This window comes from Coregonus clupeaformis, unplaced genomic scaffold (genome assembly GCF_020615455.1).
Source record: "Coregonus clupeaformis isolate EN_2021a unplaced genomic scaffold, ASM2061545v1 scaf1768, whole genome shotgun sequence".
NCBI classification, from domain to species: Eukaryota; Metazoa; Chordata; class Actinopteri; order Salmoniformes; family Salmonidae; genus Coregonus; species Coregonus clupeaformis.
In genome coordinates, this window is record NW_025535222.1 from 80,124 (window position 1) to 97,956 (window position 17,833).

Consider the following 17,833-nt stretch of genomic DNA (forward strand, 5'->3'; position numbering starts at 1 on the left):
TTCATGGCATACAACTGCTGGGGATCTTCATTATATACATTTGGCAAGTCTCGAGGACTGGGGAATGGAGTCCTACTTGTTTCTATATTATTGTTATCTAATAGTACCTGGCAGTGTCCAAAATAGATATTGAGCAGTTTCATATTGCGACATATTTACATACATTGTACCAGACAGAATCATACTACGAACGTATACTCAAAACAGCACATTTGGAGAGAGAAAAATAATACAGTTAAATACAGTACATTTTAGAAACTCTATGTATTGCACGTGACGTCATACCGGAAACTATCGCTTTAAACAACGGACATTTTTTTTTTTTTACAGCATGCTTGCTTTCACTTTCAATGTTTTGATAACGTCCGTTGTTTACAGAAAATACGGGAACATTGCATTTGGAAACGGAGAGATTACCATTTCAGGAATATAACTTCAAGTCACATTGGATATTCGTGTGATATAATGCAAGAAATGCCGGAATCACAGCCGTCTAAATGTGAGGTGGAGCGGAATCACGAATGCATGATCCTACAACAAAGAATAGAGACGGCAAGCATTGGCAATAATAGAGTAAGATTGTTTTTCCCTCTGTACTTCAAGTAATTGCACAATCTAGCTTGCTCGTTAGTGTGTGTGGTCACATTTGGAAACAGCTTACTACATATGGCGTGTTCATCCTAGAGATCCTAAATTATTCTAATTCCTATGCTAATGGTGTTCATTCAGTGTCTACTGCAGGTGGCCAGTTGCATGTCTTGGAATCCACCACCTCGCTTTTGTTATGATGGACCAATCACACACTAGCCTACATGCGATGCCTAGTGATGTTGTCTTCAATGTAAGCTATTCAAATTCTGAAGCGAGCTAGCCATAAGCGTCGCTTAGGCACCCAGCCTCTAGTGGGCCCCTGACAAAAAAACAACTGCAAAAAACATATTTTTTAGGAATTCGATTAGTCATGTCATGTTAGATTGGTAAATTAGTCTAGCCAGCTATCTAAACTTGTAGTAATCATGGCCGAATACCGAGTGGGCAACGCAGGGCACTTGCCTAGGGGCCCTGACCTCCTTGGGCCCCCCATTGATTTTGTTATTCTCTCTCAGATATCATATTAATGTGTAGAATTGCATTACATTTTCTTTAAAACTGCAACATTTCTCTCCACCCCATGGCAAAATGGGTAGAATTGCGGGAAATTAGCTGTCAAACTGCAAATTTTTTCTCTCTGCCCAATGGCAAAATGAGTAGAATTGGGTCAAACCAAACAACTCAAGTTTGAATTCATATAAGTTGTGTCACTGGCCGTGTTCGAGAGGATCAAACCGTAATGTATCATTGGTAAATTGTGACTGACTGACTAATCTACAGATAATAATGAGTAGTTATTTATAGTGTAAGGTGATTTGTAGATCAGTCAGTCGGCAGTCACCTGCACTGTCGGCTGCAATGTCGAACAAGCCCAGAGATACTGGATACAATGACTAGATGCCTATGTCTCCGCCCTAACAATGAGATTTGTAGTCCACTTAGCGAAACGGCGGGCTGTCAAGCTCCCGCCTATTCCTCTTTTTGGATTGGTGGATACATGTTGTTATTTGAATACTTTTTTGAATATTCGATGAGGGGTGTTGACTTCAACCGCCTGTATTCAATGGAGACTGAGATGCTATACTAGCCTCATGAATATACATAGACCGTCTCTAATTTTAACAGGGACAACACCGATATAAATGTTTTCTTCTCAAAGTTGCCGGGATGTCACGTGCATCACACCTATATCAGTACACTCGTAACAACCTAAGCATTACGAAACTTCTATTAGATCAGATATGCAGGGTTTCCGCTTCACAGTTCTGTATGGGTTTTGACTGACAGCTGTTCTGAACTTGAGCACCGTGTGCGACACGAAGTTGCCCCCATGCCTCCTGCTAATTGGGCAACTTTGCACATATTTTGTTGACTGAGTGAGGGAAATTCTGTAAATTACGAGGACTCAAATTATACCCACCTAACCCAGATTGCAATTTATAATGGGCTGTTTTTGGAATTTGTAAACAACACTAATTGTGTAAAGGCGGGGATGCAGGGCTGTGTTCTAAACAACTACAAGTGTGCTTGCTCTAGTTCCTCAACGGCATAGCTAGGAAAGCAAAAAATAAAACGTATAGTTGAAGACTCTTCTTTAAGTCATAAAAGTGCATTGAGGTTACTTAGGAACTGTGCACACTTTGGAGAGGTGTGTAGCCACATGGAAACACCAGTTAGACCTCTCACTCAAACCCTTGGAATTCTTTGGTCTTATGTTGCGCCTACCCCATATTTCCAAGAATATTCTTATCATGTTACTGAATGTTTCCAGAGTATTTTGTTATCAACAAATGCGGCGAAATGTACAGTAAATGTAAAATGCACATCAAATCAACAGTGTAATGTTTGGATTCTGTCTTGTCAGGTGAACTGTTGTGTCATCACCTTTAGTCTAATCATTTTCCCATAATCTCCAAACTGTTCCCTTTTAATTGCTACCATGGTTATGCATTCCATATTTCTTCTGTAAGAAACATTTCAATTTAACCCCTATCCTTATAGGCCAATTCCCACAAGTGTAAGGGGTTAATAATTAATGATCTGCTTAACGTTGCTTCTTCCACTCTGGTTGTGTTCTTCCATTGTATTCACATTTCCTTATTTCTATTGTGGATTGGGTTTCTTTGTGCCAATGGAAAGTCTACAAAACTATGAGCAAACCCACGTTTGTATTAAATACATGGAATTGGATTGTGTAATGAATCCTGCACACAATGTTAAAAAAAGTTAACATTTGATTTGTTGTGTATGAAATTGTTTGGTAGAATATACATAAAATGAGAGTAATTGCCCATAATTCTGCACCTTTGGATAGTTTTAGTGACTGCAAAGAAAATGTATTGATCTACTGGAGTTTTTAAAAGACAGACTAACTTTCTGTTTTGTCTGCTTGGACTCAAGAGATAGCTTAAGTGTGGTTGCGTTAATCTTTTTGCAGGCAGTCGGGTTCTTTTGACGAATGTATTTATGTTTTGAGAAGGCAACTAGCCTACATTTCTTTAACACATTTACTGTTTTGCAAAAGGCCACAGAGTTCTGTCTCTTGTGGTCTCTATTTTGAAAATCAACAACATTGTTCCAAAAAATACACGATTGAGAAAAACTGTAATGTCTCACAGAATGGACAAACCACATAGAAATTAAACTTTTGATGTATGTGTCTATAGTACCCCTTGGGGGGAGTGTATACCCCAAAAAAGAGGACTTCTAAATATTGGCATGTTGGAGATATGAAGAAAATAAGAAACGTTATGGATGTTAGATGAAATGGACAAGCTTTTTGGGGAGACTGAACATATTAGCTTATTTATAATAAGGGTTACATGGAGAAAATCAGACCTCTCTGAAATGAAAATGGATGGCCCTCCCTTCAGCAAAATATATTTTACCTAAACCCTCCCTGAACGCTTAAAAAAACAAAACAAATGACCCTCCCCTATACCCAAAATAATAATTTAAACAAAGTGGATAGCAGAGAACATGTCTACCGTTTACTCTCACTTCTTGGACAGACCAGAGCCTTAGATATTCAGTTTTAGCTGTTCTTCCTCCTGTAAGCATTAAATGGCAATGTGGGAAATTTGATAGCACACAGGGCTGTGGGCCAGGAGATTGTCGGTTCGCAGACCACCGTGGACAGGAGTAGGGATGGAAAGATCTCCTTTATAGTAAAAGCATTGCATGAATCTATCATCGTATTTGCAGGTCTGAGAAAAATTTTCCTTTTATATATATTTCATGCAATTCTACATTATTTTACATATTAGCTGAATCTTTTTTTAATACGGCACTAATTACTGGAATTACAGGCTAAGAATGGACAGAGAGATATGCCTATGTGTTCATCTTATCATATTTCTCCAATGCCAAATCAGTGTGTCTTGTTTGCAATGAAACTGTCCCTGTTGGCAAATAATTAAATCTGAGACGTCATTAGTAATCTGAGCATGGTACTGTACTTTCAAAAGTTAGGCCTTTCCGACGCATAAATGTTTTAACTGCTGGCTACTCTTCATCTTTGGCTTAACCCAACAACAGAAGGTCACAAGTGTTTCCCTAAAAGCTGTCTGGGTTTAAACATCTTCTATTGTACAGAAAGTGAATAGCTTAATCAATTGATGGTAATAGAATTAGATTACTTCCCAAGCAAAGTCAGCCTCTGAATGTCAAAGAAACGAAACAATGATATCCACATATGCATCGGAGTGACGTCTTTCCCTGATATTTTAAAGCTTGTTTCTAGCATAATGCATCGCGGACCAAAGCACTGTTATAGATCACTTTATATAATCTTATCCGTTTTATTTTCTTCTAAATCTTAAGCTAACAAGGGGTAGGCCTGTGCTTTTTGCCATTTTCTTCAATAAAAGTTAGGCCTATGGCATACCCTCTCATACCCCCTCAATTCGAGTATTGGTTTTAACTAACAGCCTACCTCTGTGTCAGTGAAGGGCTATTTAAAGAGTGCATGGTGGGTGGAGGAATTGACCGACAAATCTATAGCTATAGCAGCCTATAGCCTAATTTCGTCGGTCAAACAGGTAGGTGTACCTCTTATTTCTTAAATGGGAAGAAATAGGCTCCAACACAAAGCCCTCTTGTTGTTAGTAAAGTCTAATTAAAATGAAGACAGTTTAAATAAATTATGCCTACTCGAATTTGCCTACTTTCAGCACCATCAGCTATCCATTTCTAATTGATTGTGCCTCGGCTGCTGCTTCAAGTTTCAGCACCACAATGTAAGGTACTCGAATCTGGCTTATTGTGAGTTCAGTAACTCTGATAAATACATCAGGGGCAAGAACATATTGTTTTTAATAAAATAGATTATAGTAGTAGCAAGCTATCAAAGTTGTCCTCCTTCTCATCTTCGTGCTCTCCTTCTCAAACTGAACAGAAAATAGGCTATAGGCTAGTCCGCATGCAAGATGGTGAATTTTTTGGACTAGGCTTAACCAAATATATTTTCGGAAGAAACCTTTGACTCTCTTCCTGAACTGCCACCGTAGCCCTACACAGCACAGCCATTGGTTAAGCAGCACACGAAAACGTATTTGATCAGCAAGAGCAAAGCAGGCTTGGGCTCAGGGTTGGAATATCCATTGCAGTGTGTAATGCAGCCTAGTTTAATTTACACCATCCTAGCAACAGTCTTAGAAATATAACTTTGCTCTGTGGTTCTTGGAGCATGCACTTCGTAGGCTATAGGCTATGGATCATTTGATTGAGACCACACTAAATAGCCTATACACAAAATTAGGGGTTCGACAAGGGTTCTTCTAAGATCTTCGAAGAACCTTAGGGTTCTTGGCACTGAAAATTGCACCCAAAAGGTTCTTCCAAGAACCCCATAGGAGGTGGGGTTCATCGAGGAACCTCCTTAGTTGGTGGGGTTTCTTACAGGAACCTAACTGCCCAACTGAAACATTTGAATTTGAAAGGACAGCAGGTGCAGGCACTTAACTGAAAAATGTAAAGATCTCCTCAATTTAAGGTAAGGTTTGTCCCTTGTATGATCTAAATTGATATTGTTTTCTGATGACACTATCCATCTTTTCGTGCAAATCTTTCTAAAACAGAAAATGGACACAATTCAATGGATATCAATCAACAAAGAGGTAAGAATATGTACTGTAGGCTATAACAATATGTTGAAGGCTAGCTTTATTGGGTGCAGATGACTGAACTGTTCACTTTTGTGTCTGTAGGTATACAGACGAGGAGGCATACAAAGGTATGTCAATTGGTATTGGTATGTTATGCAGATCACATTTACCATCCTCCTCCCTTACCTCTTCAATGAATATCCCATAGGCCTCTACATTATGGACAAGGTATGTGTATGAAAACCATTATTAAAACAGTTTTTTTCATCCACAGTTACCACAAAAACCAAGGTATGAATACTGTTGTGTGCATGTTTTGTTAATCGTCTGTATAACTACTATTTTTTGGATTCACAGACTTCACCCTCCCTACACTTCTGATGAATATAACAGAAAACCTGCTCAATCACCATGCACTGCAGAATCATTCTGGCTATGGATATGGAGACCATCAAAACATTAACATCAACATGCCAGAGGATATACCCATTGGACTTGGGGCTCTGCTGGGAGTTTACCTCATATTTTGATTTTTTATTCTGCTTTGCCACTAAAATCATAATAACACTGACAACTAAAATATTGTGTTATTGTTAAGCGTATTATTATTATTAGAATTAACCCCAAAAGGTTATTCAAAAGGTTCTTCGAGGGTCCATTAAAATGGGTTCTTTGAAGAACCCTTTTAAAGAGTTCTTCAAATAACTTATAGGGGTTCCCCCACAGTTTCAATTTGAAGAACCACTAAAGGATCATCCAGGAACCTTTACTTTTTAGAGTGTAGGTGCAATTAATATTGCGCGCCCAGTGGAGAATCAGAGATGAGGGGTGGCATCGGGCACACATCGATATACAGTATAGCCTAATAAGCAACTAATTCTAAAACATTTAATAAATTACAAATTACATGACCCTCCCCATGACTAGATTAAAAAAAAATACTAAACCCTCCCCTGACTGAAGTTGAAAAAGCGTGACCCCCGCCCTTTTCCTCCATTCTGTAAATTTCGATAAGTCCCTTAGGTCAAAACATGGATAGCCATTTCTAAGGAAAGGCTTAGCTGAGCACAAAAACAATAATTTTGAAAATATTGTAATTTCCATTCGTACTTCTGTAAATGTTTTTGCTTTGTCATTATGGGGTATTGTGTGTAGATTGAGGAGGGGGGGAAAATATTTTATCCATTTTACAATAAGGCTTTAATGTAACAAAATTTGGAAAAGGTGAAAGGGTCTGAATACTTTCCGAATGCACTGTATATGTGTGCGTGTGTGTGTATACACTATATATATAAAAGTATGTGGACACCCCTTCAAATGAGTATATTCAGCTATTTCAGCCACACCCGTTGCTGACAGGTGTATAAAACCGAGCACACAGCCATGCAATCTCCATAGACAAACATTGGCAGTAGAATGGCCTTACTGAAGAGCTCAGTGACTTTCAACGTGGCACTGTCATAGGATGCTACCTTTCTAACAAGTCAGTACGTCAAATTTCTGCCCCGGTCAACTGTAAGTGCTGTTTTTGTGAAGTGGAAACGTCTAGGAGCAACACCTGCTCAGCCTCGAAGAGGTAGGCCACACAAGCTCACAGAACGGGACCGCTGAGCGCTGAAGCGCGCAGCGCGTAAAAATTGTCTGTCCTCGGTTGCAACACTCACTACCGAGTTCCAAACTGCCTCTGGAAGCAATGTCAGCACAATAACTGTTTCTTTGGGAGCTACATAAAATGGGTTTCCATGGTGTAAAGCTCACAGCAATTGGACTCTGGAGCATTGGAAACGCGTTCTCTGGAGTGATGAATCACGCTTCACCATCTGGCAGTCCGACGGACGAATCTGGGTTTGCTACCTGCCCCAATGCATGGTGCCAACTGTAAAGTTTGGTGGTGGAGGAATAATGGTCTGGGGCTGTTTTTCTTGGTTCGGTCTAGGCCCCTTACTTCCAGTGAAGGCAAATCTTAACGCTACAGCATACAATAAAATTCTAAACGATTCTGTGCTTCCAACTTTGTGGCTACAGTTTGGGGAAGGCCCTTTCCTGTTTCAGCATGACAATACCCCCGTGCACAAAGCGAGGTCCATACATTTACATTTACATTTTAGTCATTTAGCAGACGCTCTTATCCAGAGCAACTTACAGTTAGTGAGTGCATACATTTTCATACAGAAATGATTTGTTGAGATCAGTGTGGAAGAACTTGACTGGCCTGCACAGAGCCCTGACATCAACCCCATCGAACACCTTTGGGATTAATTGGAAAGCCGTCTGCGAGACAGACCTAATCGCACAACATCAGTGCCCGACCTCACTAATGCTCTTGTGGCTGAATGGAAGCAAGTCCCCGCAGCAATGTTCCAACATCTAGTGGAAAGCCTTCCCAGAAGAGTGGAGGCTGTTATAGCAGCAAAGGGGGGGACCAACTCCATATTAATGCCCATGATTTTGGAATGAGATGTTCGACGAGCAGGTGTCCACGTACCTTTGGTCATTTAGTGTATACAGTGCATTCGGAAAGTATTCGGACCCCCTTGACTTTTTCCACATTTTATTACGTTACAGCCTTATTCTCAAACGGATTAAATTGTTTTATTTCCTCATTAATCTACACACAATACCCCATAATAACAAAGCAAAAACAGGTTTGTAAATTATTTTGCAAAATTAATTAATTCATAAAACAGAAATATCACATTTACATAGGTATTCAGACCCTTTACTCAGTACTTTGTTGAAGCACCTTTGGCAGCGATTACAGCCTTGAGTCCTATTGGGTATGACGCTACATACCTGGCACACCTGTATTTGGGGAGTTTCTCCCATTCTTCTCTGCAGATCCTCTCAAACTCTGTCAAGTTGGATGGGGAGCGTCGCTGCAAAGCTATTTTCAGGTCTCTCCAGAGACGTTCGATCGGGTTCAAGTCCAGGCTCTGACTGGGCCACTCAAGGACATTCAGAGACTTGTCCCGAAGCCACTCCTGCATTGTCTTGGCTGTGTGCTTAGGGTCGTTGTCCTGTTGGAAGTTGAAACTTCACCCCAGTCTGAGGTCCTGAGCGCTCTGGAGCAGGTTTTCATTAAAGATCTCCCTGTACTTTGCTCTGTTCATCTTTCCCTCGATCCTGACTAGTCTTCCAGTCCTTGCCGCTGAAAAACATCCCCACAGCATGATGCTGCCACCACCAGGCTTCACCGTAGGGATGGTGCCAGGTTTCTTCCAGACGTGACGCTTGGCATTCAGGCCAAAGAGTTCAATCTTTGTTTCATCATGCCAGAGAATCTTGTTTCTCATGGGCTGAGTTCTTTAGGTGCCTTTTGACAAACTCCAAGCGAGCTGTCATGTGCTTTTTACTGAGGAGTGGCTTCCGTCTTGCCACCACAGAGGAACTTTGGAGCTCTGTCAGAGTGACCATCGGGTTCTTGGTCACCACTGACCAAGGCCCTTCTCCCCCGACTGCTCAGTTTTGGTGGTTCCAAACTTCTTCCATTTGAAAATGATGGAGGCCACTCTGTTCTTGGGGATCTTCAATGCTGCAGAAATGTTTTGGTACCTTTCCCCAGATCTGTGCCTCGACACAATCCTATCTCGGAGCTGTACGAACAATTCCTTCGACCTCATGGCTTGGTTTTTGCTCTGACATGCACTGTCAACTGTGGGACCTTATATAGACAGGTGTGTGCCTCTCCAAATCATGTCCAATCAATTGAATTTACCACAGGTGGACTCCAATCAAGTTGTAGAAACATCTCAAGGTTGATCAATGGAAACAGGATGGACCTGAGCTCAATTTCGAGTCTCATAGAAAAGGGCCTGAATACCTATGTAAATAAGGTATCTTAACATTTCTAAAAACCTGTTTTCGCTTTGTCATTTTGGGGTATTGTGTGTAGATTGATGAGGATTTGTATTTATTTAAACCATTAAAGAATAAGGCTGTAATGTAACAAAATGTGAAAAAAGGGAAGGGGTCTGAATTCTTTCCGATTGCACTGTGTGTATATATATATATATATATATATATATATATATATATATATATATATATATATGTATGTATCAAAATGTACCTTTTAGCAGTTGAATGTAGACACAAATATAATAATTTTTTATATGACAATGTTTCAGAAATATTGTTACAAAATATGCTAATGTACCTATACTCCTAATCCACTTTTCTGGACACTGGATGAAGTCAGTATTTTGGGGGGGGCTTTCATTTGGGAGAAAAAACACTCCAGGACTATTCACATATTGTTGATAAACACTATCTAAAAATAGTACTGCCATGTATGAGAAATCCATTTCAGCATATATTTTCCATGAGAATCTTCGCTAGAACACATTTTCAAGATATCAACAATTGCTTTAGTAAAAGTCTAAAGAAATTAAATCCCAGAACAAGCACACACAATGTGGTGAATGCACAAGCTTTTGAAGCTAAGATATTAGGGAAATACCGCAATAAAAGTACCCATTTAAAGTGTTTAAAAGCAAGATATGGTCACTATGGCAGGATTCTCCCGCCAATAATTTTCCCTCATGCCTCTGATTCGTTAACAGACTTTATGTCCGTGACAGAGATGCCTATGTAGTGAATTGTGCATAGGTCTATCAAATTTGTGACTGTCTGAAGAGTCACAATGACAGCTCAAATAGGCACATGTTCTTTTATAGACTATACTGTAGGGGTTTCCTGTAGGGCTTATTAACTGCATTTGGGGCGCATGTGCAGTCCGGCAGTGACTTGTGCGTGTGCTTTGAATTTATGGCGACTTTGTGTGAAGTAAATACACTAGGCTAAAGCCAACCTGTTTGGATAATGTGCCATTTTGTTTTTTTGCTAATCTGATGCTGCGCATGTTGTGTATTTTGTGTAATACATTATTGCCGACATTGTGGAACATTTTTGTAATTAGTGTCTTGTCATTAATATTTTTCGGGAAATGTGAAGATGTTAATCCGTATAACGTATGATAAATTATTATCCATCATAACGCTAAAAGGAAACTGACAATGAAAAGAGAGCAACCAATTATAGACCATTTATAACCTTGATGAAAGTTAGCTTTACAGAGAAAGGTTCAAGATGATCTGATGTAAGATGCATGTTTTACATTGCCTGTGACAATGGCGCCAAACATGGGGTGGTCTCTTGTGGGGGAATAGGTCAAAGGGGGGTGAATGTAGTGAACCTAGCCTATGTAGTGAAGCTGTGGAGTTCGCTTATGGCACATTCTTATTGTACCTCCGTTACACTCACCCCCTCTAAACTCGCTCCACAGCAACCCCAGCCGTTGAGATGAGCCCAACTGCGGATCTGTGTCACGGCAGCAGTGAAACCGGCGTCAATGTTTTAGCTTAGTAGTATTAGCTTTCTCCCTCTCTGAGTACAACTCAGGGTAAACTGTCCGTACCACGGCTTGAACCTGGGGCCCTCTGCCTAGCCAGCACACGTGACCGCCCACTTGACAATGCACGAACCAGTTAAGTTATTCGAAAGCACCATTGGAGATATTTCAAGGTAGCTGTGGAGTGAGCTTATGGCACGTTCTTACCTCCGTTACACTACAAACATCTTTAAAAACATCTACAAACATCTTTAGAGTCCAATCTCAGGTGAAGAAGCCTCTTATTCACAAAGCCATCTCCCTATAAGTGACAAATGTTTGGGCAAGGCCTTTAATAGCTATGAATCATAATCATAACACAATCGCCCATTGGGCCACCATAATCACAGCGTTCTTCAATTGGTCGTTCAGAACAGCACTGCTGCTGAACGCGGCCCAGGTTTGACACTCTTTTTAGAGATATCAGACTAGTGATGTCAACTAAAATATATTTACATATGCGTGTACATCAAGTTGTGTTAGAACATAATTTAATAGAATAATAATTAACGAAATCAATGTCCTTTTGTTGAAGGCCGCTCACTCATTCCCATATTAGTCCAAGTAGGCTAACTGCAAACCATAGGCCTATTTTTGTTCATCCATGTAGGAAGTGTTTGAAACGGGCTTGATTCAATTAAAGTCACCTCAGATGATTGTAGTATCAGCTTCATTCTGTATTCTCTACCTATAGAAATTGTATGAAAAATGTAAGATTGATGTATCACTAGATGTTATTTCACTGTTCTCAGAGGGATCCACAAAAAAATACTATACAGCTGAACTGCTAAAATAATGGGATTCTTAGGATTGCCTTGTTTGAAGCACTGCCTTGTTTGAAGCACTGCCTTGTTTGAAGCACTGCCTTGTAGAAATGTGTGTTGTGTACACTTTAATAAATGCAGGGACCTGTTAAATCCCAGGAACCGGTAAATGATGTAAACTTCATTAATATTCAAATTGAAAATGCATCAACGTAATGTTTTCAGCATCTCTTCAAATATGATGTGGCATATAACAACCCAACTTGCACGGTAAAATGATTGACTAAACACGATCCAATTTGCATATTAATGAGTGCGATGACAGATTATAATATTTGGTATTTTTTCCTTTCCCTTGAGGGAGCAACCATAATCTCCAGCATTTTATTTTCCTGAAATAGTGAAAAAAAACAAATAGATAACTTTAAGAACAATGAAACTTAATTTTAATCGAATGTTCATCAAAGCCTTTGTAGTGACATATTAGTTTCCGTGTGAGGGGAATTCTAAGTATTTCCTATATAATTAAGCTCACCAATTATTTTTTAGCTTAGCTTGTTTTGGTACCTTGTTAATGGCAGTGCTTTTTTAAATGCTGTTATTTATACTCTCTATGAATGTCTGTCACCATTTTCTGTCAAAGATGACACATTTAAACTTAGAAGTAGCTTTATGATACACAGAGCCTTTAGGGAAATTATTGCTTTTTAAATGTCAGACTGTTTTTCATTTGTAATAGCCCTATTGAAAAATGGTGGTTACCATTTTATTATTGTAAGAACTGCAATTTAATGATTTTAATGCCCTCTTCCACTTTTCTGGGATCTTGACATGGGCGTTTCCATACCACACATAAAATCATTGAAAGCTTCACCAATGTTCTATATAAATCCACAAGAACAAGGGGAGTAGCTCAAGGCAGTGGAGAGGAAGGTGCGTCATTGCGCATGAAAGGACAGTGAAGACATGAGACACGCAGCTCAAAATGCTCCCCTATTGATCTTGTTTAGGGACAGTAAAAGTATCCTACCTAGATTAGCCTACAACACCACAATGCAATGAATAATTGCATTATTGTTTTCAAGTGAGTACAAAATTGTACTCCAGGCTTGAAACTGCAGTGAAAATGTCATTTGAATAACAGCGCAAAAGCACTGTGATTTTAATGTTTCATTCCATTTGGATCAGTTGTGGGTCTATTCTCGACAGTTTATAAGGTCTAGAAAGGCACAGTAGCAGGCCAGTCTGGCTGTATTTTTACTTCTGATACTAAAATGCGCTGTCTGTTGCGGATCATCATTCTCCCAAGTCTTTCTATAATAATGTGGCCACATATGCTCCAGGCCCAGTTATTCAGGAAAGCGTAATGCGCGCTCTGCCTCCTCTCCAATCCGAGCGGCTATTCCTCACGCACCTAGAACCTAACGCTTCATTATAGCCTAAATATTTGTCATTTAACTTTTTTTAAATGTATTACCTTTTATGTGTGGCATAAACATAATTAGTCACAATGTTTTAATCTGATTTGGCTACGTCAAAAGTCTCCTGTAGGCTACATGCGCACATTCGTCCACTCCAATATAATTCCAGCATCCAAACTATGCACAGGCCATTTAATGAATGGAAAGAGACATCTGTTACAAAACACCAAAAAGAGTAATAACATTTGGAGATTGTCAAGCCTTCGGTACTGGGTAGGGAGGGATGCATTTTCTGTTTGTCGAGATTGACATAGGCCTAGTCTATTTGATTGTGGTGTTGAAAAACGCAAACCATGATGTTGAAGTCGCTCGAAGTTGGTAATCGGAATGCAGTTATGCTTTGCTTAATGGTTGTGTGGTGCATTGGCACAGAAACCTGTTGGTGGAAAATTAATTACATATATTTTATATAATTATAAATATAGCATCAAAATATTGAAAATCTGATTTCCCCCTAGCTGATCATTGTCTGCAGCCGGCTCTGATCGTAGTGTAATTAAACAGGCAGGGAGAGTGAGCTGTATCCATGGTGGTCGGCGAACCCTCAACCTTCTGGCCCGTAACCCTGCGTGTCATCACTGTGCCACAAAAGCATGCTGAAGTGACAGTCGATATCCATGTTTATAAACACAGGGTCGCTACAGTTATTATTTGTGGTCGTAATCAATATTTTTGAGTTAATTCAATGAGGGGGGAGGGTGTGTCAGTTTTTTACAGTACAAAAGGAGGGTCATGTGATCATATTTGTTATGTTGGGGAGGGGAGTGCTTTTTTATTAATGACACTACCAGTAATTTTCTAACTGTCCCTTATAACGGTGACCATGGTCATCTGGCTGACCAATAACCGTTATCCAAAATTCCATGACCGTCACGGCCCTAGATTTGTGTGGTCACATAAGACAGTGACAGAGCCATAGGTGGGAGGTGTTATAAGTGTTTGTTGCACTGAGTACAGAAACCTCTTCGTTCTGTTGTAGCCACTTAAAGACTGCTTGACGCCACAACCTAGATCACTTAAAAATAAGAGATCTAGGCAATACAATACAGTAGATGGAAAGTCTCTCTCAAAACCATTCAGTCATCAGTCATCTGCGTTTCTCTTTCCTTCACAGAGGATGAAGATGGAGATGGACGTATTTAACCCTTCCCACACTGCAGAGCTCCAGTTCCTCAGGTCGCGGGTTCGGGAACTGGAGAAAGAGAAAGACGAAATGGCGGCTGAAAACCAACGGCTACATAACATGCTAGTGAAGGGTGAGGATGAGTAAAATCAATATAATTGTATAATTAAACTGCTCTGAACTGATCACATTCCCTCATGCATGTTTCTTCTTTCCTTTGTGGTGTCATCCCCCAGAGATCCCTGGCCTGCTGTCCACCATGTGGCAGACCTTGGGCCAAGCCAACCAGCCCCCCCACCCTGCAGTGTCCCCACAGGCTGTCTCTACGGCAACAGGGAGGGGCGAGAGCTACACGTACACACACCATCACTCCGTGTCAGGACACTTTGGCCAAGGGTTCAGTTCTCCACTCCATCATCAGCCCATGTCCAACCGCTCAGCTTTGACTCAGGACAACATGAATGGAAGCGTGTCCAACTTTGGACCCGAGATGGCCGTCAGTGAGCACAGTGTGGACGGAGACTTGGAGCTGAGTGACATCACAGAGGACGACGACCCCAACAGCTCTCTGTGTGGCTCAGCATCCAACCTACCTGTGATGAGGACATGCTCAGAGACACACTGTGTTAATGGGACTGGCCATGTAAGGAAAAATGCTGTTCATTCCAAATAAAGACAGATTGTTAACGTAGCCACCATTGACATATCTATCCTCCTCCAAAGGTTATGGAGGTCTAGATGTGTTTTTAATTCTGATCACATTTGCTCTCTCTCCCCATTGGTTGTGCAGGTAAACCAGGTGGAGGTATACCCTGGTTCCGGCGTCTTCTGTGAAATGCGGTCCTGGCATGCAGCCAATCAGACGCAGTCTCCCACAGCGATGGCGCGCACCCTGTTGCTGGGCGTGTTCGACATGGACACCTTGCTTAACAGCAACCTGCGAGGGGGGAGGAGCCGCAGACCAACGTTCCCCAACCACCGCACCGCCCTGGACCCACACAAGCTCAACGCCATCTATAGTACGTGTGTTATTGACACATTCCCTGATCAACAGCCTTACCAACAACCTTCACCCACTTTTCATTGTATTTTTCTCCAAGTTCACTTGATCATTCATTGATAAGTGAAAACAACACACTCACTTTCTCGATCATTAGAAAGATATCTGACTGGTACAGTTAAAGTAAAAAATGGCTGTGTTCCTCACTCCTGCGTTGTCCTCCCTCCTCCAACTGTTGTTGTGCTGTCCCTCGCTCCCTCCGCAGATGCCACGCTGGCCCGCTTCCCATTGGCCAGGAAGGGTCAGATTGGCACCGGCATCAACTCCAAGCTGTCTGAGATCCGGTTCCGATCCAGGAGAGCCAACCGGGACCCCAGTTATCTATGAAGGACTGTTCCCGCCCAAACACCAAGTTGTATTCAATCAACATTTTAGTTATCGTCTTTTTATCACATTAACTGTTCAACTGTATCAGTGCATGTGCGTGCCGAATGTCTTGCCTATGAATTTTTCCACATTGGCTTAAACATTGTCTTCTGCTGGAGGTACTGTGGAAGAGAATGGTAAAAGGACTCAAAAGACGGGCTGATGATAGAGGAAGGATTCAAGGCCAGTGGAAAAAGGTGCATAAGAACTGGCTTTGATGGTTAAATCCCCCCTCTGTCACCGCCAACCATTAGCAAACCACACGTGAATAGCCCCCGGGGTATTCTCTCAGACTGATAGAGATGCATAGATCCAGGACTGCTGACCCATGTGTGATCAACCAGTGGAGGAACGGAGGCTTCAGTCACGTCTCACCAGACAGACGCCTCTCTGTCGTTGACCTCTACCCACTTAGACAGAGGAGGCGAGGGGGGGATTGGAGGGGGTCTAAATTAAATGATATTTCTCCATTGATTTCTTTGATCCTAGGGATTAAGCTAACTCCAAGAGCTCCATTACCCCATGGTCCCCTCCTTACCTTCTTCCTCCATCCCTCTACTTCCCCCTGAGATGAGCATCATGCCTAATGGACCCCAGGTACTCTGAGCCTCCAGGAGGATGACAGCATGAATTAATTAATCTTAAAGGATTTAAACAGTGTGTCACTCTCCCCAAGTTCACCATGTCCACAGGGCCTACATGAAGAGAACAGGACTGGGGATTTGGCTTGATGCAGATATTAACCGTTGGTAATGAAGAACGGTCAAGTTGTTATTTTAAATCCGGGCATGTCTGACCATTGAATATTATATGCTAATGCATTAAAAGACTGCAGTTTGTCATTGTCCTTCATATGTTGTGTCCCTCAAGTCATCTATGGAAAGATTAGGTAATTACGCATTAACCACTTGCTTAAAAGCTACTTAGGCTGCGTTCACACAGGCAGCTCAAATCTGATCTTTTTTTCCATTATTTGGTCTTTTGACCAATCACATCAGATATTTTTCAGAGCTGACCTGATTGGTCAAAAGACCAATTAGTGAAATAAATATAATAATTGGGCTGCCTGTCTAAACACAGACTTAGTTTTGGGCAGATGCATCACATCAAATAGGACATTTACTCCTGAAATAAAATGACACAGAGAGAGGAAAAGATCATAGGCAATGAATTACAATGAGCCACTTGCCATTGATAAATTGAAATATCCACTACAGTAGCCATGTGACCATTTGCAGAGAGACACTGCTAAGTAGGTTACAGATGCATTACTCTCAGGCTCTTTGGCTGTGTTTAAACAGGCAGCCCAATTCTGATCTTTTTTCACTAATTTGTCTTTTGACCAATCAGATCAGCTGTGTGAATGCAGCTTTTGATCCTCAGGAGCCCCTGAGCTCAATTCCAATTCAAATTCGTCCATTAATTGAAAATACCAATTTATAATTTTTCATGAGAACTTTTCTATTAATTTATTTAATATCTCCATCCAGAATCCCTAACCCTAATCCAGTACTGCAGTCCCTCTCCCTAGCCATGTCCCTAACCATTCCTTCATCAGAGATTACCTGTAAAGCATATCATGTCTTTATTCACAGACAACAACACTGGGGACTTAATAGCCCCTCATGGGTGTTTGTCCTGATCCCCATTCTACCCACTGACAGCGTGATAACCCCTATCCTGTTTATTGTGGCCTTTTTGTTCTGTCTCGATACAAATTCAATAAACCTGCATTCCATTCAGCTCCAGGATGTGATGTGAACTTCTGATAGTAAAGATAACCTGAGCTGTCTCTATAATTCATCCTTGCTTCTAAAATGCCACAGAGTACTATTATACCAGGCATCGACTCATTTGACCCCTCCTCCTTGGCCCAATTAATAATTGAATGACTTATTTAGTTTTTCTTTCTGTCTGTGCAGCAGCCAGTACTCTCGCCTGGCCTCCCAGTTGA

The 17,833-nt window shown here is 40.9% G+C and overlaps 1 protein-coding gene across 1 annotated transcript; it reads left to right on the plus strand.

Annotated features, from left to right (window-relative positions):
* The first annotated feature begins 299 nt into the window (after nt 1-299).
* LOC121569457 lies at nt 300-16,731 on the plus strand. The gene is made up of 5 exons (XM_041880437.2): nt 300-573; nt 14,445-14,586; nt 14,690-15,096; nt 15,244-15,472; nt 15,719-16,731. The coding sequence occupies exons 1-5, from the start codon at nt 466-468 to the stop codon at nt 15,838-15,840; spliced, it is 1,008 nt and encodes a 335-aa protein (XP_041736371.1). The 5' UTR covers nt 300-465; the 3' UTR covers nt 15,841-16,731.
* The last annotated feature ends 1,102 nt before the right edge of the window (nt 16,732-17,833 follow it).

Coding starts and splice junctions, on each gene's coding strand:
- LOC121569457 (XM_041880437.2), top strand. CDS start 466: ATGCAAGAAATGCCGGAATCACAGCCGTCTAAATGTGAGGTGGAGCGG. Junction 574..14,444: donor CAAGCATTGGCAATAATAGA/GTAAGATTGTTT, acceptor TTTCCTTCACAG/AGGATGAAGATGGAGATGGA. Junction 14,587..14,689: donor ACATAACATGCTAGTGAAGG/GTGAGGATGAGT, acceptor GTCATCCCCCAG/AGATCCCTGGCCTGCTGTCC.